Here is a 23,771-nt window from a genome sequence, read left to right as displayed (position 1 = left end):
GCCCGGGCTCTTCACTGCTGGGCAACACTGCCTGGAGGTCCGTAGCTGAGGCTGTGGCCCCGGCCCCTCCCCTGGCACCAGCGCAGCCCCAGCGGCCAGTAACCTGGCTGGGCTGCTGGCAGCTCCAGGCAGCCGTGTCTCTTGGTCAGCAGGGACTCTGGCCAAGGGCTGACCAGGGCAGAGTAGGCATTGGGGCTGGGAGCGGCCGAGGTGGGGGAGAAGTGGGCACAGGGCCCGGGGACGATTTTGGTAACAAGCAAGATCAGGTGGCTTTGGCATCGGATCCAGGCGGTGACTGTCTTACCCAGAGGATCAGAAGCAAACTCGGAGGTTGATACCCAGAGCAGCGATTTTCAAACTGAGTTGAGTAATCAGTATGGGTGGTGCATTAAAGATAAAGAGTAAAAAAGAAAGAAAAACAAGTAGAATCGAAAATAGCAGAGGGCATTGTACAAGGTAAGGCTAAGTACAGTTTCCTGAAATTTTAACTTACATTTTGTAGATGGGTACTGGGTTAGGATATAAATATATTTCTTGCTCTGATGACTGTCAAGAAAATGCTGACGCCTCAGGTCTAGAAAACTCCCTCCCGATGGAAACAGCTGTTAATAATAATTGGAATTAGTTGATTTAAATTTTTTTTAAGTTTTTTCACTTTTTAATTTTTTTTATATTGAAAGCAACCAGCTTTGTAAAAACTTAAAACAGGGCTTCCCTGGTGGCGCAGTGGTTGAGAGTCCGCCTGCCAGTGCAGGGGATACAGGTTCGAGCCCTGCTCCGGGAAGATCCCGCATGCCGTGGAGCAACTAAGCCTGTGCGCCACAAATACTGAAGCCTGTGCGCCTAGAGCCCGTGCTCCGCAACAAGAGAGGCCACCGCCACGGGAGGCCCGCGCACTGCAGCGAAGAGTAGCCCCCGCTCGCTGCAACCAGAGAGGGCCAGTGCGCAGCAACGGAGACCCAATGCAGCCAAAAATAAATAAATTAATTTAAAAAAACCACTTAAAACAGTATAGAAGTGTACAAAATGTTAAAAACTTCCTTCCACCCCCCCAGCTGCCAGTCCCACTGCCCATCGCAGTGCTGGTAGTGCTCTTGTGGGCCCTTCAGGGACATACCTTTTCTTTTAGCACAGATAGGATCACCATAATGTAACTGCCCTTGTGCAACTTGCTTTCTAAATGTAACGGGTTTTCTTTTTCTTTTCTTTTTCTCTTTTTTTCTTATTATTTTTAATCTTTTTAAAAAACATTTATTTATTTTATTTTTGGCTGCATTGGGTCTCTGTTGCTGCACTCGGGCTTTCTCTAGTTGCAGCGAGCTGGGGCTACTCTTCATTGTGGTGCATGGGCTTCTCATTGTGGTGGCTTCTCTTGTTGCAGAGCATGGGCTCTAGGTGTGCGGGCTTCAGTAGTTGTGGCAGGTGGGCTCAGTAGTTGTGGCTTGCGGGCTCTAGAGCACAGGCTCAGTAGTTGTGGCACGCGGGCTTAGTTGCTCTGCCACAGGTGGGATCTTCCCAGACCAGTGATCAAACTTGTGTCCCTTGCATTGTCAGGTGGATTCTTAACCACTGTGCCACCAGGGAAGTCCCATGTCTTTTCTTTTTTTAAACATTAGATTATTGAAGTATATTCACAAACCTACCAATCCACTTATTTAAAATGGATTTAATATAGTCAGTGGTTTTTTCATGTATTAACAGAGTCATGCAACCAACACAATCGGTTTTAGAACATTTTCATCCATTCAGAAGAAACCCTTTAGTGATTGTTCCCCATTTCCCCCCAACTCTCCCCTCTCCCATCCCTAGGCAACCACTCACATACTTTCTTATAGATCTGCCTTCTCTGGACTTTTCATATAAATGGAATCGTTCAATATATGGTCTTTTTTGAACTGTCTTCTTTCACTTAGCCTCAGTACTTCATTCCTTTTGGGGGCTGAAGAGCATTCCGTTGTATATATAGACCACATTTTGCTTATCCATTCATCAGTTAATGGATGTTTGGGTTGTTTCCCCTTTTGGCTATTGCGTGTAATACTACTATGAACCATATGTCACAAGTTTTTGTTGTGGACATGTTTGGGTATATACCTAAGAGTATAGTTGCTGGATCATATAGTAATTCTGTGTTTAAGTTTTTGAGAAACTGCCAGGCTGTTTTCCAAAGTGACTGCACCATTTTACATTTCCATTAATAGTATATGAGGGTCTCCAATTTCTCCCCATCCTCACCAACACTTGTCATTTTCCACTTTTAAAATTCTATCTATGCTAGTGGGTGTGGCTTTGATTTGCATTTCCCTAATGGCTAATGATGTTGAGTATCTTTTCATGTGTTTACTGGCCATGTGTATCTTCTTTAGAGAAACGTCTGTTCAGATCCTTTGCCTTTTTTTTTTTGGCTGTGCTGCGTGGCATGTGGGGTGTTAGATCCCTGACCAGGGATCAAACCCATGCCCCTGCAGTAGAAGCGTGGAGTCTTAACCACTGGACTGCCAGGGAAGTCCCCCTTTGCCCATTTTTTATTTGGATTATTTGTCTTTTTATTGTTAAGTAGTATGAGTCCTTTACATAGTCCCTTATCAGACATGATTTGCAAAAATTTTCTCCCATTCTGTGAGCTGTCTCTCCAGTCTCATGGTGGTGTCCTTTGAAGCACAAAAGTTTTTAATTTTGATGATATCCAGTGTATCTATTCTTTTGTTGCTTGTGTTTTTGGTGTCCTATCTAAGGTTTTGCCTAATTCAGTGTCACAAAGATTTTCTCTTATATATTCTTCTGAGAGTGTTAGAGTTTTACTCTTATATTTAAACCTTCGATCCATTTTGAGTTAATTTTTTTGGCCACACTGAGCAGCTTGGGGATCTTAGCTCCCCAACCAGGGATCAAACCCATGACCCCTGCAGTGGAAGCACGGATTCTTAACCACCAGACCTCCAGGGAAGTCCCCATTTTGAGTTAATCTTTGTATATAATGTAGGAAGGTGTTCAACTTCATCCTTTTGCATGTGTATATTCACTTGTCCTGGCACCATTTATTGAAAAGAGTATTCTTTCCGCATTGAATTGTCTTGGTACCCCTTTCAGAAGTCAATTGGCTGTAAATGTGAGGGTTCATTTTTGGACTCTCAGTTCTGTGTCTATCCTCATGCCACTATCAACTGTCTTAATTACTTTAGCTTTGTAGTAAGTTTTGAATTCAGGAAGTGTGATTCTTGTAACTTTTACAAGATTCTTTCGGCTATTCTGGGTCCCTTGAATTTCCATGTGAACTTTAGGACCAGTTTGTTAATTTATTCAGTGAAGCCACTGGGATTCTGATAGTGATTGGGTTGAATTTGTAGATGAGTTTTGGGAGTATTGCCACCTTAGCTATGTTAAATTTTCTGATCTATGAACATGGGATATCTTTACACTTATTTCGGTCTTCTTTCATTTCTTCTGACACGTTTTGTTTCTCACTGTACAAGTCAAGCACTTCTTTTGTTAGCCAAGATGTTTTATTTATTTTTTTATGGCCACATGATTTGTGGGATCTTAGTTCTCCGATCAGGGATTGAACCCGTGTCCCCTGCCATGGAAGTGTGGAGTCCTAACCACTGGACCTCCATGGAATTCCCTAGCCAAGTTTTTTATTCTTTTTGATGCTATTATAGATAAAATTGTTTTCTTAATTTCATTTTTGGATGTTTTCATTGCTAGTATATGGAAATACTATTGATTTTTGTATCCTACAATGTTGTTGAACTCTTTCTTGACTATCTTTGCATGTCCTTGTGTATCTAGAGCTTCCTTTTTCTTTGTAACAGTCACACAGTATTTCATGGTGTAGAAAAACTGTAGTTTATATAACAGGCCTCCATTGATGGTCATTGTGGGCTCTTCCCTCTTTTTACTGTTACTGATTGTGCTACAGAGAACGCTCTTCAGGCCCCTCATCCATTCCGAGGACGTGTGTTGAGTGTCTGCTCTATGACAGGCATTCTTAAGGCAACAGGGCTACAGATGATAAAGAAGTTAAATGAGATGATTTTGGCTTGGGAAAATCTCTTTGAAGAAAATAAAACAGGGTGATGTGCTAGGGAGTGTGACTGGGTGTGTGTTTGAGAGGGGTTCTTTGAATTGAATCAGAGGAGATTTCTCTGGAGAGGTGACTTTTGAGCTGGGATCCAAATGATGAGAAAGACCCACTGTTGGGAGATTGGGAAGGTTGTTCCAGGCACAGGGAACACAACAAGTACAAAGGCCCCGAGGTGGAAAATGGGCCCCCAGTGTTCACGGAACACAGAGAAATCCCATGGGCCTGGAGAGCTGCCAAGGCCGGAGGAGAGGTGGACAGGGGCCAGACTAACACAGGCCTGGTAGCCTTAAAAGGCGTTTGGATTTTGTTAAGAATGTCAAGAGAAGCTGCTGGAGGGTGTCAAGCAGGGAAATGATTTGATCTAATTTATGTTCTAAAAAGATCAGCCTTGTGGCTTAAGAAGCCTTTATTTTCTGTTTCAAGTGCTGAGTTCTTCAAAGTGGAATTACTGGGTGGAGGGGTTTGTACATTTAAAATGTTCCTAGACACTGCCTGCCTGTGTCTCCCCTAAAGGTAGTAGTAGTTTTCACTCTGAGGGTGCCCGCTCCTTCTGTGCCAGGGGCATTCGGGGTGAGGTGCCCTGCAAGCTCTCAGCCTCTGGACCCCAGCACCCATTATCTTGCTTCCTTGCAGGACCCTCACTGCTGCATTTGCCCAGTAACTCTGGCTGTGCCGCCCAGCCCTTGGGTAAGACGGGCGTCCTGGGAACATGGCAGAGGAAGACCTCATCTTCCGCCTGGAAGGCGTGGATGGCGGCCCGACCTCCCGGGCTGGTGATTCAGATGCAGACAGCGATGGTGAGGAGGGCTACTTCATCTGCCCCATCACTGATGACCCGGGGGCACACCAGAATGTTAATTCCAAGGTTAATAACTACTACAGCAACCTAGCCAAAAGCCAGCGCTACGGCTCCAGCGGGTCCCCGGCCAGCTCCTTCCATTTCAAGGTGAGTGGCCCCCCAATCCCCGTTCCCCCCCTTCCCCCTCCCCTCTCCCCCTGCCCAGCTCACCTGCCGTAGGGATGGGAGGTTGGGGTCGCTGGTTGAGGTTGTTTCCAAACTCTCACCAGTGCGTAAATTCTGGATCTGAGGCTATATGCCTGTTAAGCTGGGAAGATTTGGTTGTTTTAATATAAGTTTCATTACTTTAGAGCAGTGTTTTACAAATAGCTGCTCTAGACCCACTAGTGGGTTGTGGAAACCTTGGCCAGTTTTTTAAGACCCAAAACAGAACAGAATAGACTAGAAAATATTGGAGAGGGAGGTGGGAGGGGGGAAAATATCATAGAGCACAGACAGTTGTAAAGATATTTTAGGGACACGTACACACACGTTTACACACTCACATGCAGTGACCAAATTGGTTGTTGATGACCAGGTTCTCCGACATAGTGGTCGTGAAGTATTTTTATTTCATCCCTGCATTTGTGTGTATGAGGGTCTAGAGAAAGGATGTAAAATGTAGTTTTTCACGTTGGTTGTGGTCAAAAGAGCCACTGCTTAGAGTTGGGCATCCTTCTTCTGGATTGCGGAAGAGGGGGCTTACTTTGTTAGGAATTTGTGTTCATGCCATGGCAAGCTGGTATAGAGAAGAGGGAGAAAGGCGAACGTTATTGGACTTTTGTGTAATAACTGGTGGTGAAAAAAAATTCTTAATGCAGTCCTGTTATCCTTATTTAATTTAATCCTCACAAACAGTAAGTATCAGTTTGTACTGTGACGAAAATTCCTATTACCACTTTGGGATTTGAAATTGAAGTCATTCTTCTCTAACTGCAGAATTAATCTGTTTTTAGAAAATTAATAATTCTAGTTCTCAGACAGTTGTATATTTTTCCTTTCAAGTCAGAGTTCTAGCTTAGCTCCCTCGGGCAGGCAGCTCCAAAAATAGGCCTGTGGGTCCCCCCTGAGGTTGGGGGGGCCCCTGAAGGGTCAGGATGCGGCTTGCCCTGCTTTCCTGTCCTAAGGTGGCTTCTGAAACAAACACTCTGCCCTGCAGAGGGCAGCGTGGGAAGACAGGGCAGCAGCCCTGCGCTCCTGTCTGTTCCAGTAAGTCAGGAAGGCTCGCGGAAACACGGATCCCTGCAGCCTCGTGTACCACGTGTGAGGGGATCCAGGTGCCAGAGGGGGCTGGAGGGGCCAGAGCTTGTGAAACACAAACCGACTCGTGCTAGCTCAAGTGAAAAAAAAAAAAAAAGGAAATTTATTCTAGCAGTCAAGAAGTGTTTCTTGAGACCCAGGGGCAGAAACAATGTCTGGCCTCTCAGGGGACAGATCCAGGAAGCTGGAAGGCCACAGGACTGTCTCTCTCTGTCTCATTCCTCAACTCTCTTTGCCTATTCTTTATTCTTCTCTGCACCTCAGTCTACACAGTGGGAAAATGGATCCCCCCAGCCCCAGGGTCCCCTCATTACAGTCGGAGCCACATGCAAAGACAGATCTGACCTTCGTCCATCCCAGCTGTAAGAGGAGAAAATCTAATCTGCTTGGCCCAGCCCCAGTCAGGCGTCCTCTGTCTCTGGTCCAGTCACCTCTGGCCAGGGCATGGCATGGTGGGGCGCCGGGGATCACAGAACGGGGACTGCTTCTAGAGAAGGAGGATCCTGGAGGCCTCCTAGTGGGGCAGACCCCTCAGAAGGGCTCCACCCACAGCTGCCTGTTCAGAGGAGCCATGAGCCTGGTTTGGCCTTTTGGCAAACACTGAGTGGGTCCAGGAGCTGTAGGGTCTCAGACAGGGAGGGATGGACACAGTCTCTGACCACAAAACTCAGTATGGTAAATCCTTTAAAGGAAACACAGGACTTCCCTGGTGGCGCAGTGGTTGAGAGTCCACCTGTTGATGCAGGGGACACGGGTTCGTGCCCCGGTCCGGGAAGATCCCACATGCCGCAGAGCGGCTGGGCCCGTGAGCCATGGCCGCTGAGCCTGCGCATCCGGAGCCTGTGCTCCACGACGGAAGAGGCCACAGCAGTGAGAGGCCCACACACCGGAAAAAAATAACAGTGCCAAGATATACACAAGATATATTTTTTGTGGGGAGAAAACAAAATCCATGAAAAGCTCTTGGGATAGTGCTGGTCCATAATAAGGACAAAGAAAAATTAGCTATTTTTATTTTTATGTGCTGTGAAGTAAAAAAGCAAGTTGAAATATGATCCCACTTGTATCAAAAAACATAGATATACATATATTAGTATTTGCATAGCAAAAACTCATATAATGTTATAAAACAATTTAAAAATTACTAACGAGAAAAAGAAGGAATTTGCATCCAACAGTTAATGGTGATTCTCTCTGGGGGAGAGGGTGGCGTTAAGGGGGACTTTGATTATCTACATGGTATATATTTTAAACATTGGAACTTTTAAAACTACACGTATGTATTACTTCTGTGTGCAAAAGGATGTTTTTAGAAGAAGAAAAATAAAGCAGCACAGCCAGGTAACCGCCCCTCCCCTAAACAAACATCAGTAATTGGCTGTCCTTGGGCTTGCCTGGTGACGCAGTGGTTGGGAATCCGCCTGCCAATGCAGGGGACATGGGTTCAATCCTTGGTCCGGGAGGATCCCACATGCTGTGGAGCAGCTGAGCCCGTGTGCCACAACTACTGAGCCTGCGCTCTAGAGCCCACGAGCCACAACTACTGAGCCCACGAGCCACAACTACTGAGCCCACGAGCCACAACTACTAAGCCCACACGCCTAGAGCCCGTGCTCTGCAACAAGAGAAGGTGCCACAGTGAGAAGCCCACGCACTGCAACGAAGACCCAACGCAGCCAAAAATAAACAAATAAATAAATAAATTTATAAAATAATTGGCTGTCTTTAAAACTCATCGATTCTGCAAGAGAAAGTTCAAAATCCTCACTGACGACGGTAGCTCATGGTCCGCAGGGGCCCCGCGCCTCTCCCTGCTCCTGCAGCAGACTTCTCTTTTCATGCCTCTTCCTGAAACCTCTTTCAGTTGGGTCTGTTAAAATGATTGTTCGGCCTCCCTAGACGCCCTGCCCTGGCTGTCGCCTTGGCATTCCTTGGGGCTCGTAGCAGACTTTTCTGTGTATCTGTCATTCTGGAATGTCATTCTGTTTATGAGTCAGCCCCTGACCTCAAGGCTAGAGGCTGTGTCCCATCGCACTTCATCCCCTGTACTCAGAGGAAGGGCCGTTTAAGGATGAGATGTAGCTCTTGGCTGCCCACTGTCCTAGGTGGTCGAAGGGAGGCTCTATGGGGTTCTTGTTGCCAGTGGTGACTTCAGAGGGAGATGGCAGCTCAGTTTTCCAGACCTCGGTCTCCCTGGCACTCAACAAACTGAATGTGTTTTTTCATTTACTGTCGACATGGCAACTGAGTTGTTTAACCAAAATGGCTACCTCGCATTCCTCCAAGGTGGTGCCACCCTGGCAGGTACCAGGTGTGTATTGTGAACTGTTGAGTTTGTCACTGTCAAGGCCAGGGCGTTTTGCCTGAGTTCCCAGGGGGATGGTGGCAGAATCGTTCAGGGGGCCACGCCCTGGGTAGAATATCAGGCAGCCAACCAGAGGATGTTTATACAGTTTATCATAACATGGGAAAGTGCTTCTGCTCTGGAGTTAATTTTAAAGAGCAGAATATAGAGTATGATTTTAGCTCTGTAAATACACACACGTGCACACATACACACACACACACACACACACACCAAAACCCTAAAAGGAAGTATATCAACACGCAAACAGAGGTTGTCTTAGGATAGGATCATTTTTTTTCTACTTCTGTGCCATGTCTACATTTTCTAGAATAAACATATGTTTTCAATTTTTTTAATAAAGTGGAAAATTTTATTTAAAAGAATTGTTTTCCTGGTCTGAGAATATCTTGGGGATCATTCCTATTAGGACATATAGATCACCTATTTTTTAAGTGAATTACATGGGTTTATCTAGCCAGTCCCCCTCTTTTAAAAAAAAAATTATTTGTCCGCACTGAGTCTTAGTTGCAGCACATAGGATCTTTAGTTGTGGCATGTGGGATCTAGTTGCCTGACCAGGGATCGAACCTGGGCCGCCTGCATTGGGAGCATAGAGTTTTAACCACTGGACCACCAGGGAAATCCCTAGCCAGTTCCCCCTCTTGAGGGACACTTAGGTTGTTTCCTTTTTTTCCTATTACAAACAGTGCTGTAATAAATCTATACACATATCTAAACAAACTTTAAAATACATATATTTTATAATATGTAAATAATATACCTACACGGTAGAAAGAATTCAACCTGTACAAATGGTAAACAGTGAAAAGTAATCCTCCCACCTCTGATCCCTGTTTCCCTGGGGGATGTCCTTCCAGAAATGTTCCTTGTGAGTATAAGCATATGTATGTACGTGACTCTCTTTTCTTTTTCGCAGAAATGTTAGTTTACCGCAAACCTGTTTTGCACTCCTGTGCTGTCTTCCCATATTGGCACATGTGAACTGACATCAGCTAGAACTTATATAACTGGCACTGTGGATCAGGCAAGCCCGCTCTACATGTTTTACTCATATCAACTCGTTGAATCTGCACAGCAGTGCTATGAGGATTGGTGTTTTGACAGATAGTAAAACTGAGGCTCTGAGATCTTAATTGCTTGATGCTTCATGAGTGCAGTATGTTGTCTTGCTTATTTTGTTGTTTTTCTAATGGCCGAATATCATGGCATTATCTGGAAGCACTGTAATACATTTAGCCAGTCCCTCATGGGTGGGTGTGAAGGTCGTTTCCAGTCTTTTGCTACCACAAACCGCTTCCGTAAGCATCTCTTATGTGTGTCTCTTACATGTGCGTGTGTCCTGGTGCCCACTCAGGGGTGTGCCTGCCGGGTAAATCCCCAGAGGTGGAATGGCTGGAGCAAAATGTTTGTGGGTTTAAAACTTGGCTGAGCATTGCCCATTGCTCTTCAAAGAGGTGGCACCGCCATTGGTGCTCCCATGATTCACGGGCATGCCTGCTTCCTACGCCCTTCTTGGTAGACTTCGGTGATTAAACTGATACTTTCAACCCGCCCAGCGTGGCTCTAACAGCTTGGTCAAAGTACAGCAATCACCCCAGAATGAAGTGGATGAGCGTCTGATGACTCACTGGGAACAGAGGCATCCCTGCCCCCCAACCCCGAGCCCGGGGAAACCCCAGCCTGGCAGCTTTGGGCTTCTGCCCCTGCCCACTGACCACAGGAAGCTCTGTGCATACGCAGAGGTGGTGACCATTTTGGTATTTTGCCCAGTGCTCTGGGAATGCAGAATGGGAAAGAGAAGCTTAGGTGTCCTGGGTCCAAAAAGCTTTGGACCTCCAGCAGAATAAGGGCCTGCTGGGCAGATGAAGGAAAAAGATGTTGCATCTGGCATTGGGCAGGAAGCTGTCAGGGACCTGGTGTCTGGAAAACAGGAGGAGACTGAAGAGAGTCAAGCCTGGCTGGAGGGACTCATCTTTATGAAGCACGTGGTCCTTTATGGAATATGCTGGATATTCATTAACAGGGGTCCCCCTTCTTGAATTTTATTTTGTAAAATTTTTAGCAGCTTTATTGAAATATAATTTACATACCATACAATTTAGCCATTTAAAATGTACAATTCAGTAGCTCTTAGTGTATTCATAAAATTATGCATCCACATCACCACAACCAATTTTAGCTCATTTTCATTACCCTAAAAGAAGCCCCATACCTCTTAGCCATCTCCGCCCAGTATTCCCATCCCACCCAGACCCTAATATCCACTAACGTTATTTTCAGTCTCTATGGATTTGCCTCCTCCAGACAGTTCATGTAAATAGAATTATACAATATGTAGCCTTTTGTGTCTGGCTTCTTTCACTTAGCACAGTGTTTTCAAGGCACATCCATGTTGAAATGTGTGTCAGTACTTTATTCCTTTTTATTGATGATGGATATACCAATTTTGTTTATCCATCAGTTGATGCACATTTGGATTGTTTCTCCCTTTTGGCTGTTTTGAATAACGCTACACAAGTCTTTGTGTGACCATGTTTTCCTTTCTCTGAGGTAGGTACTTGGGAGTGGAATTGCTGGGTCATATGGTAACTCTGTGTTGGGTCCACATTCTTGAGTCCTGGGTCTTCCCTTTCATGGTTGCTGTAGGTCTGAAGGCAAATCACCTCCTCACTCTCTGGGCCTTGGGTACCTTGTCAGTGGACTGGGAACTATCCTACCTGCTTGTCCGTCCTTGGCAAGGTTACCACGAGGTGCTGGCCAGGATGCTGTCTGAGGAAAGACTTCCAGGAGACGGGGCGCTTTGTCATCCTAGGGAATGTTATTGATTTGCTGGTTATTGTTCCCATCCACCTCTTCCTGTCCTCTCTAGCCATGACTCTGAATCCCACTGGTCAGGGAAGATGACCTGCAGCTACTGTTTTCAACAGAGAGAGATTTCTTGAGGATTTTAAACTTTGTTTCCTTTATAATTATTTGTTTTATTGCTTATAGAAGTAATGTATGCTCCTTGCAGAAGACAACTTTGAAAGTGCAGATACAATTGCTGTTAAGGTCTTAGTGTGTATTTCCATATAAATACAGACACGACTAAATAAACGGGGACTTTTCCTTACAATAACAGGATTTTGCTATATATGCTCTCTAATAACCAGTTTTTCCTCAGCAATCAAGAAGTGGTGGGCTTCCCTGGTGGCTCAGTGGTTGAGAGTCCACCTGCCGATGCAGGGGACACGGGTTCGTGCCCTGGTCCGGGAAGATCCCACATGCCGCGGAGCGGCTAGGCCCGTGAGCCATGGCCGCTGAGCCTGTGCGTCCGGAGCCTGTGCTCCGCAACGGGAGAGGCCACAACAGTGAGAGGCCCGCGTACTGCAAAAAAAAAAAAAAAAAAAAAGAAATGGTGCATATCTTTCCACATCAGTAAATGTGGATCTAGTTCATCATTTTTTTAGTGGCCCCATGGCTGCCCGTTGTATAGATATGCCACAGTTTCTTTAAGTATTTCCTTTTGTGGGATCCTTAGGAAGTTTCCAGGTTTTTGCTATTATATTCAGTGCTGAGTTCCATGGAAATTGCACGAAACCTCTAAATGCGTGTGGCCCAGAGTGGGGCAGCCACACAGTGATGTGGCCTCTTTCCATCCCAGAGTGTGATGTGCATCTCCACTTCTTCCCTCTTCTTTTACTTGTCCTTGGCCGTGGTTTAAGCCCTTTACTGTCGGTCAGGAGGGGTAAGTAGGGCTGACTTAGGGCTGTAGTTCTTAAAATCTACAGAAGTGATGATGGGGAAAACGTACTTTATAACATCTGCTTACTGAGTGTAACAGTTGATGTTTCAAGAAGGAAGCTTCGGGCTTCCCTGGTGGCGCAGTGGTTAAGAATCCGCCTGCCAATGCAGGGGGCACGGGTTTGAGCCCTAGCCCGGGAAGATCCCACGTGCCGCAGAACAACTAAGCCCGCGCGCTGCAACTCAGCCCGCGCTGAGCCTGCGCTCTAGAGCCTGCATGCCACAGCTATTGAGCCTGCGTGCCACAACTACTGAAGCCTGCGTGCCTAGAGCCCGTGCTCCGCAATAAAAGAAGCCACTGCGATGAGAAGTCCACGCACCGCAGCGAAGAGTAGCCCCCGCTCACTGCAACTAGAGAAAGCCCGCGCACAGCAACGAAGACCCAACGTAGCCAAAAATAAATAAATAAATAAATTTATTAAAAAAATAAAGTCATTATAAATATTGGCTATATTCCCTGTGCTGTAAAATTTTCAGAACTTTTAAGATGCACTTATATATAAATGTACATTTATGCATATATCTACAGACACACATATCCTTAGAAATCTATGGTATTTTTTTCATATATATATTTATTGAAGTAGAGTTGATTTACAATGCTGTGCCAATGTCTGCTGTACAGGAAAGTGACTCAGTTACACACATAGAGACATTCTTTTTATATTCTTTTCCATTATGGTTTATCTCAGGAGATTGGATATAGTTCCCTGTGCTATACAGTAGGACCTTATTGTTTATCCATTCTACATGTAATAGTTTGCATCTACCAACCCCAATCTCCCATTCCATCCGTCTACCCCCCCCATCCCCCTTGGCAACCACAGGTCTGATCTCTGTGAGTCTAAGAAATCTATAGTACTGATTTGTGGGTTTCCTCCACCAGTAAATGGTGTCATGCCGTTTGCTTTATTCAGCACCTTGCTTTTTACCCCCAGACAGTAGGCCTTGGAGATTGCCCATATTAGCATCGTCATCTTTTTTTTTTTTTTTTTTTTTTTTCGGTACGCGGGCCTCAGTGTTGTGGCCTCTCACTGTTGTGGCCTCTCCCATTGCGGAGCACAGGCTCTGGATGCGCAGGCTCAGCGGCCATGGCTCACGGGCCTAGGTGCTCCGCGGCATGTGGGATCTTCCCGGACCGGGGCACGAACCCGTGTTCCCTGCATCGGCAGGTGGACTCTCAACCACTGCGCCACCAGGGAAGCCCAGCATCATCATCTTTTTAACGGCTGCATACAAGTATGCCAAGTGTACCTAATCATCCCCCTGTGGACTGGCAGATTGTTTGTAATGCTTGCCTGTTACATAGCGCTACCAGCACCGACCATCTTTGGGCTGGCTTACCTGGGCACACCTGGGTAGGTGATCAGAATGGCTGGGTCAGAAGTCAGTGAAGAAGGTTCATAACCACTGGCCAAGCATCTGGCATAACCAGATGGCCCTCAAAGGTGGCAGTACCTGCTTCCACTCTGCTCACAGTGTCTGAGAGCACTCGCTTCCCGATCCTCCGTAACCACCTGTTTTTCCTAACCTGATGGATAAAATAGTACCAGTGATTTCAGCTTAGCTGAGGTTGTTCACCTGTAATGAGCACTGCGTGCTCAGTGAGCCACTATTTCTAGTGGGAGCATGTCTACCCCACGGGTGGGGACAGGAAAGAAGTTGACCACCAGTAGTCAAAATATTCTTCATTGTCTTTTGTAAACGAGGAAATAGAGGTTCCCCAAGTTGGTCAGCACTGAGCCGGAACCAGAGCTGAGGGAACTGAATCTTAGTACAGGACTTTTTATATTGTGCTTAAAAAAAAGTCAGTTGCATTAAACCCACCTGTTGCCAGTAAGGTGTGGCTTGATTTTTTTTCTGGGTTTGTAAAAAAAGGTAATTCTGAGCCTGTGAAATAACACGCCCTCTAATTCTGAAATACTTTTTTCCTTGACTGTTTTTTTTGGTTGCTGCCGTAGCATCCAGCCAGCAGGTAATTTCTGTCGATAATTCTCACTGAATGGGGGGCCCTATCTTTGGTTGCTTAGGGCGCATCTTAGTCACTGGTTGAGAGAGGTACATTGAGAAAGTCGTGTGTCTCAGGCAGAGGACAGGGCGCTTGTACAGACGTGCTCAGAAGGGCGGCCTGCTGACTACTCAGAACTCAGCGGGCTCCTTGACAGGTGGGGGTCAGAAGGCCATCCTGCCATTCGCAGCAGCTGGAATACAAGAGGGGACTGTGGCACTTTTTTAAAGTACAGAAATCTAGCAACTGCTTTAGTCGTAAACATGTCTGTCTGCTGCAGGGTTATGCATAACAGGGAAAAGGCAGTGACAAGCTCAGAGTCTCACTGTGGAGAACCACAGGTGAACAGTTAAGTCAATAATGATAAACCCATGCAGTGGATTGTTACACAGCTGTTACAGCTAACTTGTAAATTCATGATGTGATGTTTGTGTCAAAAAATTTGAGTGATTTGTTCTTTGCTTCTTGGAGTGTAACCCAGGAGAATCTTTTTGGAGGAGAACTCCAAATTTCTAAACTTTAAATGTGATCCAGTGATTACACTTCCAAGAAGTATGTCCTACTGAGCTCTTGCACAGGTGCACAGAGAGTTAGATACGAGGATGGTCCCTTTAGCACTGTTTATACAAGGGATTATTAGAGAGAATCTAAATAGCCATCAACTGAGGTCTAAGAAACAGCTTAAGGTACATTTATACAATTGTATATCCTACAACCATGGAAGGGAAACGAGGTTGATCCAGCCTGTCTGTACATATAACATGGAAAGGCTGGGTCCAGGATCCTGTGTTAAGTGGAGAAACGTAAGATGCAGAACAGAATACTGTCCCAGTGCTCTTAAATTCATGTGTGTGTTAACAAATGCATAGGAGGAAACCTGCAGAATATCTAAATCAACTGTCAGCTGAGGTTTTCAGAGGAATAGAGGTTAGAAAGGACTGCTGCTTTCTAATTCAGAATTCTGTAGTACTTGTACTTTTTTTGTAATAAGCAGATCAAACATTTGGAATCAGGGAAAAAATCAAGATCACTAAATAAAGAACCAAGTCCCATTGACCCACTCTCCTGAAAGGCTGTAAGTTATATTTGCAGTGTGATTCCAATTTTATTTAAAAATGCACGTAAGGGATCTGGAAAAGAACTAGTCCAGGGTGGGAGGGAGACGCAAAAGGGAGGGGATATGGGAACATATGTATATGTATAACTGATTTAATTTGTTATAAAGCAAAAAATAAAAAAATAAAAAAATTAAAAAAAAAAAAAGAACTAGTCCAAAGCATTGATGCCAGTTGCTCTGGTGGACGGCATGTAGCAGATTTGAATTTTCTTTGTCTTCTGTATTTTCCAAGTGTTTTCATTAAATATGAATTACCTCCAAATAGGAAGGAAAAAATTACAGGCTTCATTTTTAGACTTTGCAGAGATTAGAAAGCCCCAGTAAGGGAGCCCTGGGCCGTGTGCGTGCATGTGTGTATGCGCCTCATCTCCTCTGAGCAGGCTCCCGGTGATGGAGCTTAGGCCGGGGGCATGCGCTGGGAGCTGTCCTGTTTGGACCCAAGTCCGTGGAAGAGCTCCTAAGAGCTGGTCCAGGAGGCTGAGGGATGCCACTGGGGGGTGGGGAGGTCTGGAATCTGCCAGGCCCAAACAGTGGCCAGCCCACGATCCAGACCCTCCCTGTGGCTCAGGCCTGTGGCCTGGAAGGGAGTTTTCGTCTCACTGATTCTGTAGAGGCTGTCGGGCAAAGGTTCAAGCTCTACAGGAAAAGATGGAGAGGGTATTTATTGCTACCCAGTGTGAGAGTCGGAGTGTTTGTTTGGAGGGGACAAGAAAGGAGTCCACCTTGGGATTATAAAAGCAGTAAAATGAGCTGCTTTTCTTTTTTTTTTTAATATTTATTTATTTGGCTGTGCGGATCTTCATTGTGGCACTCGGGATCTTTGTTGCGGCACTCGGGATCTTTGTTGAAGCATGTGAACTCTTAGTTGTGGCATGTGGGACCTAGTTCCCTGGCCAGGGATCGAACCTGGGCCTCCTGCATTGGGAGCGTGGAGTCTTACCCACTGGACCACCAGGGAAGTCCCAAATGAGCTTCTTAAAACAAAAAAATGGGGTCGTACTATGATGCTGTTGAGAATCAGCATGTTCTCTCCGTAACGTGCCTTGGTCATCTTTCCCAGTTAGTACCCTTGAAGCCCTGTTCTTAACAGGGTTTGAACGTTTGGGGACCTGTTTTCGGGCAGCACAACAATGGAAGGCACTGAGGCACCGAATGGGTGGAGGGCAGGGATGCTGAACCCTGCAACGGGCAGAGCAGATCTGCACAAGGAATTGTCCTGCACCCCCAGGACCTTGGAATGTCTCATGGGAATCTGTTCATAATTAACTGAGAACTTAGCACTTTGTTAATGTAAAGGCAACATATCTTTTGCATAGTTTGATATACTCTTGAGTTTAAGAAGGTTAAATTGTCTATGGATTTCATTTAGGGCAGTAAAATGGGGTGTATTTATGATTTATACAATATTTATGAAAAGGTGACATTGGGCCTGATAGGGTCCAGAATTCCCACCATAAGGCGGTTTAGCATTTTTTTTTTTTTTTTTTTTTTTGCGGTACGTGGGCCTCTCACTGTTGTGGGCTCTCCCGTTGCGGAGCACAGGCTCCGGACGCACAGGCCCAGCAGCCATGGCTCACGGGCCTAGCCGCTCCGTGGCATGTGGGATCTTCCTGGACCGGGGCACGAACCCGTGTCCCCCGCATCGGCAGGCTGACTCTCAACCACTGCGCCACCAGGGAAGCCCGGTTTAGCATTTTAAATGAACAGAATCAAAGTGTATTAACCACTCCCCACAGACGTTTGGGATGAATTCAGTTTTTCACAATCACAGTGATACCTCTTGTACACGTATGTTTGCACACTTATGTTTGTATTTCTAGAGGATACATTCCTAGATGTAGAATTGCTGGGTCAAAATAAAGGAATACTTTTTTTCCATTTTAGTACATTGCCAGATTGCCTTTAGAAGAGGTTTATACCCCCTGACAGTACGTGAGAACACCTGTTTCCCCACATCCTGGTCAGGCTCGTCATTACCAGCTGTTAAAATGTTTGCCAGTCTGAACAAGGCGGGATGGGGGAATATCATCTTATTTTCATTCTCAACTTTTTGCTAACAAGTGAAGCAGTATGTGTCTTCTATACATATTATGTTTCTTCTTCGGTTTTGTAGTTAAGACAGGTCATTTCTGGCGGTGGGAAAGCTGGGCCCGTGTGAGCTGTGCCCGCGTGAGGTCTTTTGGGAACTATGTTCCTACAAGGATAATAGATGGGAGTGATTCTCTCTGACTGATGCTGGCTGCCTCCCCAGTGGTTGGAGACACTGGGAAATCACAGGGTGAGAGGAGCTGCCCTGCACTGTCCCAGAAGCCCCTGGTCTGGACCTAACACTTCCCTTTGCTTCTGCAGGAAGCTTGGAAGCATGCAATCGAGAAGGCCAAGCACATGCCTGACCCCTGGGCCGAGTTCCACCTGGAGGACATTGCCACGGAATGCGCCACGCGTCACAGGTCAGCACCTTGTCTACAGATGCTATATGACCCCAGACCACAAGGAGTCCTTGGGTTGGGTCCTCCTTCTGCTTAAAATCAGTGAGGCTTAAGTACCCTTGGAGATCAAGGAAAATGGAATATAATAATAATAATATCAGCCAATATTTGAGTATTTACGCATGCTTAAGGCATTGTGCATGATCTCATTTAATCTTTACAGTGTGTATTTAATCCTGTAAGGTGTGTATTCTACAGGCTAGGCTGAGCTATGCTGCAAGTACAAATACCGCAAGGGCTTAATGCAACAAAGGTGATTTCTTGCTCATATGAAGTTGGGTGAGTGTTGAGCAACTCTTCAGGGCAGCTCAGGGATCCAGGCTACTTTCGTCTTGTGGCTCCATCGTCTCAACACATGACCCCACAATGGCTATCAAAGGGAAAGAGAGCAGACCAGCCTTTCAGTCCCTTGGCCCCAGGAAGATTCACAAAACAGAGCTGGGAGGGTCTAGATTTCCTATTTGAAAAGGCAGAAGGAAGGAAGAGTGTTTTCAGGGGGTTTCAGGAAGAAAAATGAAAAACAACAAAACACTACCACCAACATAATAATAAGGAGGACTATGATGATGATGATGAGGGTCCTTATTTACTGAATTTTCCATCTGCTAGGCACTGTTTAAGCACTCTATATGTATTTACTCATTAAAAAAAGTCTGGAGTAGTTGTGTCAAGCATTCAGCACTCCTTTGAGAATCTGATGAAGCCATTCAGAAAGTTGCACACATATGTCTAATTTTACTCATAATTTTAGAAGTCTCATGGATCTGCCCTGGGGCCTGTCCTGTGACCTCTGTAGACCCCTCCAGCTCTGACTCATCCAAGTCAACCCTGTGAGTTCCTTCAGTTGCCCCAGTGGAGAGAGAGGTTTGAACAGGGTCACCCAGGTAGTTAATAAGATAACTTTCTGACTCAGACCAGTGTCTTTGAATTAGTCAGGACTCTGTTTCAAATGCAAGTGACAGAAACCCAATTCGCAGTGGCTTAAGCATAGAAAGGAATGGTTGACTCATCTACGTGGGCTTCACGTATGGCTAGTCCCAGATGCTCCAAGGATGCTTTTGGCTCTGACCCCAGATAGACTGTCTTACATCAGTGGCACAGATGGCTCCTAGGAGCCCCACATTTCATCTCATGGGAAACGATCTTTCTTTCTCAATTCTTTTTAAAACAAAAGTTCCACATTTGAATCTCATTGGCCTGGCTTTGGTTATAGGCCGGTTGCTGAACCAGTCCTTGTGCCAGGAGCTTTGCTCTCACTGGCCAGGTCTAGATCACATACCACAAGCAAGAAAGTGCTGGGGGATCAGCTTCACCCAGTCCCTATGTTCTAAGAATGGAGGATGGTGGTTTTCCAAAGGAAAATTGGGGTGCTGTTACCAGAAGAAAGGGGAGCAGTTGCTAGGCAGGCAGAAACAGTGGAGCCCTCTCCACCTTTCTGCAATGTGTTCCTGCTCCCAACTTGTGAGGAGATGGCTTAGAGCCTAGCGTGCACCTTTCCCCATTTCGGAGGCTGACCTCCTAGTGGGCTCTGGGGTCTGTGCCGGCAGCTGAGGTCAGCATCGTCGGGGCCCCAGAGGCCAGGTTGCGGACTCTGTTCCTTCCTGCCTATAAACGCAGCGTGGTGGCTGGTCGGTGACATCTGGCCTCCAGGCTGAGGACACCGGGCCACCAGGGAGGCCCTTGGAAAAGCAGGACTCACATGCTGGGCTGGTTCTGTGTGTCCCTGAGCTCCTTGGGGGCCAGGGACCAGGGGCCGTGCCGAATTGTGTTTATTTCTTAACCATAGTAGCTGATTTCACCTGCCCTGGCTGCCAGCAGAGGGAGATCAGGCATTGATGGCCAGAATGTCCAGAGATTTCTAAATTGGAGGCTTCCACCTCCATTGCTGGTTTTTAAAGAGCTCTGCTGCAAGCCAGCCCTTTATTGGGACAGATTTCCTGTTCACATGGGTTGTACCCAGGCTGGTTAAGAGCACGGTTCTGTTTGAAACCGACCTGGGTTTGAATCTTGGCTCTCAGGAAGGTTTTTTCACCTCTCTGAACCTTGGTTTCCCCATCTGGAAAGTGGGCACAATATTTGTATGGATCTCAGAGGGCTGAGTGGTGGTTGATGGAGGAGTTCCGTGTAAGCACTCAGCATACAGTGAATGCTCAGTGAACTTAGAGCAGCTCTGTCCTCTGTAAGGTTAGTGATTGTGAAGGACAGTTAAGACCCTTCCAGTGTTGTATGTCTCTGCCCTCTCCCAACTTCTGGGCGCCTCTCAGCTTTCAGTCTGTTTGGAAGTGAGGGAAGACTACTTCCTTTACCTTGGCCTCTACATAGTAGTAATAATAATGATTGCTGTTATTTATTGAACACAGTACTTGCCATGGGCTGGTGCCAGCAGGTGTGTGGCTCTGACAAGCCTTCCTCCCCACCCTGGGCCTGGGGTGGGTTAACTGCCAGGCCTCTGCTTGTTTTTCAGGCTCTGAGAAGGCTGTTCCCACGAGCTGGGAGGTTCTGGAGTCTGTCGCCCCTGAGGGAGGGCCAGGGAGGCATCTGCTAGAGCTAAGAACATCTCAGCCCTGGGGGAGTTTAAGGTTTTAGGGATTTACTGAGCCAAGGAGCTTCCTACCAGGCAAACCTGTTAAGGCCCAGCCAGGCCTAGGGGCAGATTTGCTCTGGGAAAGAGGATCCCTGGGAAAAGAGAGATGAAAATGTTCTGGAACCCTCTCCATCCCTCTCTGCCCTGGGTGTGTATCCAGCAGCCCCTTTCCTGGTTGGACTCAGAGGCAGGACCCTCCCCCAGCCCTGCCTGCACCGGGACCTGGGCTGGGCCTCACACTGGCAAGACCGAGGATGCTACCACTTCCCGTCCTGGGACACGCCAGTCATTATCTAGGCCAGTTATAGCAAGGATATTCACTTATTCAACTGTTCATCCAACACGCGTTTATTAAGCCTCGCCTGTACCAGGTCCTGTTCACTGGCCTGTCTCTGTGGAGTTATAGTCCAGTGGGGGAGCCAGATAGGTAGGGAGCAAGCCCACCCACTGCACAACAGTAAGTGCTGGGGGACATGGTAGAGAGGGAATAGCTGCCTTTGACGAAGGGGAAGGAGGCCAGTGTGGTGGGGACCTGGGAGGGAGGGGGAGTGTCCACAGACCCAACCCAGGAGGTTAGCTGGGCCTGTGGGTAGAGAGCAGATTTGATCTCGAGGGCAGTGGGCAGCCCAGAAAAGTCTTCTGCCCTTAGCTAGTGAGCGACAGGATCAGGTAATGGACGCTGCGCCCTGGGGTGGGTTCTGGTCTCTGCAGGTACAATGCTGTCACCGGGGAGTGGCTGGAGGATGAAGTTCTGATCAAGATGGCGTCTCAGGTGAGCAGAGCCTCGAGCCCAGCGTAGTCAGGGCTGAGTCGGGATTTCTCTTGAGCCAACGTCAGGGCTTGCTTCCTCTGCTCCACACCCACTTTATTTTATTTTTTTAACTTTGGGGGATTCTTTATAGTACTGTATATTTATTTTATTTTTTACAACAGCTTTATTGAGATATAATTCACACACCATACCCCATACCCATTTAAAGCATACAGTTCAGTGGTTTTTAGTATAGTCACAGAGTTATGCAACCATCACCACGATCAGTCCCAGAACATTTTCACCATCTCGAGAAGAAACCCCATACCTACCCATTAGCAGTCAGTCTCCAATTCCCTTATCTGCCCCAGCCATGGGCAACCACTAATTTATCTTCTGTCTCTGTATATTTACCTATTCTGGGCATTTCATATATTAATCATATATATCAAAAGATTCTTCTTGACACTCTTATTGAAAATCAGTGAACCGTGAATGTGTATATCAGTTTTCAAAACTTGCAGGTCACCACCTATTACTTTTCATCTAACAAGGTGAACTCAGTGGGTTGCAAGAAAAAGGAATCAATTAGAAAATAGAGAACTTCCTGCATAGTAAGGGGCAGGATCGATTTGTGAGACATTTTGTGGTGTATCACATACTCAGAAAAGTGTATAGCTTGATGAGTTTCACCAAGTGAACACGTGTATAACTAGCACCCAGATCAAGACACAGAATCTCACCGGCACCCCCAGAAGCCCCTCTCAGCCCCAGTTACTACTCCTTTACCCCCAAGGGTAAGCGCTACCCTGAATTCTACTACCCGAGATTGGTTTTGCCTCTTTTTGTACTCCGTATAAATGGAACCATACAGTATATGTATAGCTCAACGTTTTGTCCATGAGGTTTGTACATGTTTTTTCTAGAACTGTAATCTGTTCATTCTCATTGCTGTATAATATTTTGTCAAGCAAATAGACCTGATTGATTGATCCATTATACTGTCGATGGACATTTGGGTGGTTTTGCTTTTTTTCTGTTAACAGACCGGGCTACAAAAAACATCCTTTGACGTGTACTGTCTCTACCCCCAGCCCATCACCCCCATACTATCTTCACCCCCTGGGGGGTCTTCTGCTCAGCTCGGGTGGGGAATCGGGTGGTCTCATCAGTCCTGCAGCCTCCAGGCTGGAAGTTCTATGAGGCCTTGGTGCTGCAGTAAAGGAGGGAGGGCCCAGGGATTTTAGGGTTGAGATGAGGTCCAGGGCATCGATTTGGTGGGTGACGTCCAAGGGGAAAATCTCCTCCTGGCTCAGGGTAGCCTCTGGGTGGGGTGTGGGGACTGATAACCCGCTGTGTGATGTCTTTCAGCCCTTCGGCCGGGGAGCAATGAGGGAGTGCTTCAGGACGTAAGTGACTCAGCCTGCCTCTCGGGTCCCTGCCCAGACTCCCTCAGAGCAGGGGCACTGTGACATTTCCAGTCAAGAAATGGAGACAGTGGCTTCTCTTCTTGTAGCCCAAGCTCCTCTCCATCTGGTCTCCCTTGGACCATACGTTGGGACCGGCTGTGGGATGGGCTGGAGGAGAACAGGATGTATGTCCCTTAAGCCCCCTTCGCAGCTCTTTGAAGGATGCTGTGGGGTGGGGAAGCCCCTCCCACCTCTTGCATTTTGTTCCTGGCTCTAGCCAGCTGGGTCAGGCAGGGTCTTCCCGTCCTGAGGACTAGGGCTGGGATCCAGAATACCCAGGCGGGCCTCCTGATGCCTCTCCCCTCAGGAAGAAGCTTTCCAACTTCCTGCACACTCAGCAGTGGAAGGGGGCCTCCAACTACGTGGCAAAGCGCTACATCGAGTCCGTGGACAGGGACGTGTACTTTGAGGATGTGCGTCTACAGATGGAAGCCAAGCTCTGGGGAGAGGAGTATAATCGGCACAAGCCCCCTAAGCAGGTGTGTGGCACCCTATCTGCCGCCCTCCAACACCAGGACGTATCTGGAGATGAGGGCGATGGAGGTGCCTGTCACAGGCTTCCTTCTTCACCATCTTAACAGCAGCTAATAACAGCCATCATGTATTGAGCCTGATATGTCAAGTACTCTACATGCCAAGAGTTATTTATTTCTGAAAACAGAGGTCTGAGGTTGTTTGAGGTTGGAATGTTTTTATTCCATTTATAGATGGGATCTATTAGTCAGGATTTTTGCTTGCAAATGACAGAAACCCACTCAAACGGCTTAATCCAAAAAGGGAATTTATTGCCTCCTATAACTGAGAAATAGTGCTGGCTACAGGAGTAGCTGGGTCCAGGACCAAATTGAAGTTGTTGGGACTCTTCCTCCAGCTCTAGCCTCAGTGTTCTGTGTTGGCATCGCTCTCAGGCGGCTTTTCAACTTGTAGTGACATGTTAGTCCCAGTAGCTGCAGGCTCCCTTTCCATTTCTCGGCAACCTTGATGGAATGACATGTTTTCCCACAAGTTTCAAGGAGTCTC

General features: G+C 46.7%; 1 protein-coding gene and 1 non-coding gene across 2 annotated transcripts in view; one reads left to right on the top strand and one right to left on the bottom strand.

The window, feature by feature from the left end:
* EEF2K (eukaryotic elongation factor 2 kinase) overlaps positions 1 to 23,771 on the top strand; it is a 61,131-nt gene that overhangs the window by 9,030 nt on the left and 28,330 nt on the right. The window contains exons 2-6 of the mRNA XM_060077757.1: positions 4,718 to 5,030; positions 17,808 to 17,908; positions 21,243 to 21,303; positions 22,654 to 22,691; positions 23,059 to 23,230. Of these exons, the coding sequence (XP_059933740.1) occupies positions 4,794 to 5,030; positions 17,808 to 17,908; positions 21,243 to 21,303; positions 22,654 to 22,691; positions 23,059 to 23,230 (609 nt within the window). The 5' untranslated portion in view covers positions 4,718 to 4,793. The remainder of the gene's footprint in view (positions 1 to 4,717; positions 5,031 to 17,807; positions 17,909 to 21,242; positions 21,304 to 22,653; positions 22,692 to 23,058; positions 23,231 to 23,771) is intronic.
* Positions 16,344 to 16,416, bottom strand: TRNAW-CCA (transfer RNA tryptophan (anticodon CCA)). Its single transcript has one exon. It is a non-coding gene; the product is annotated as a tRNA-Trp (tRNA).

The sequence above is a fragment of the Mesoplodon densirostris genome, chromosome 16 (genome assembly GCF_025265405.1).
Source record: "Mesoplodon densirostris isolate mMesDen1 chromosome 16, mMesDen1 primary haplotype, whole genome shotgun sequence".
Classification (NCBI taxonomy): Eukaryota; Metazoa; Chordata; class Mammalia; order Artiodactyla; family Ziphiidae; genus Mesoplodon; species Mesoplodon densirostris.
The sequence above is the reverse complement of the archived record's forward strand: the minus strand, read 5'-3'. Positions and strand labels throughout refer to the sequence as shown.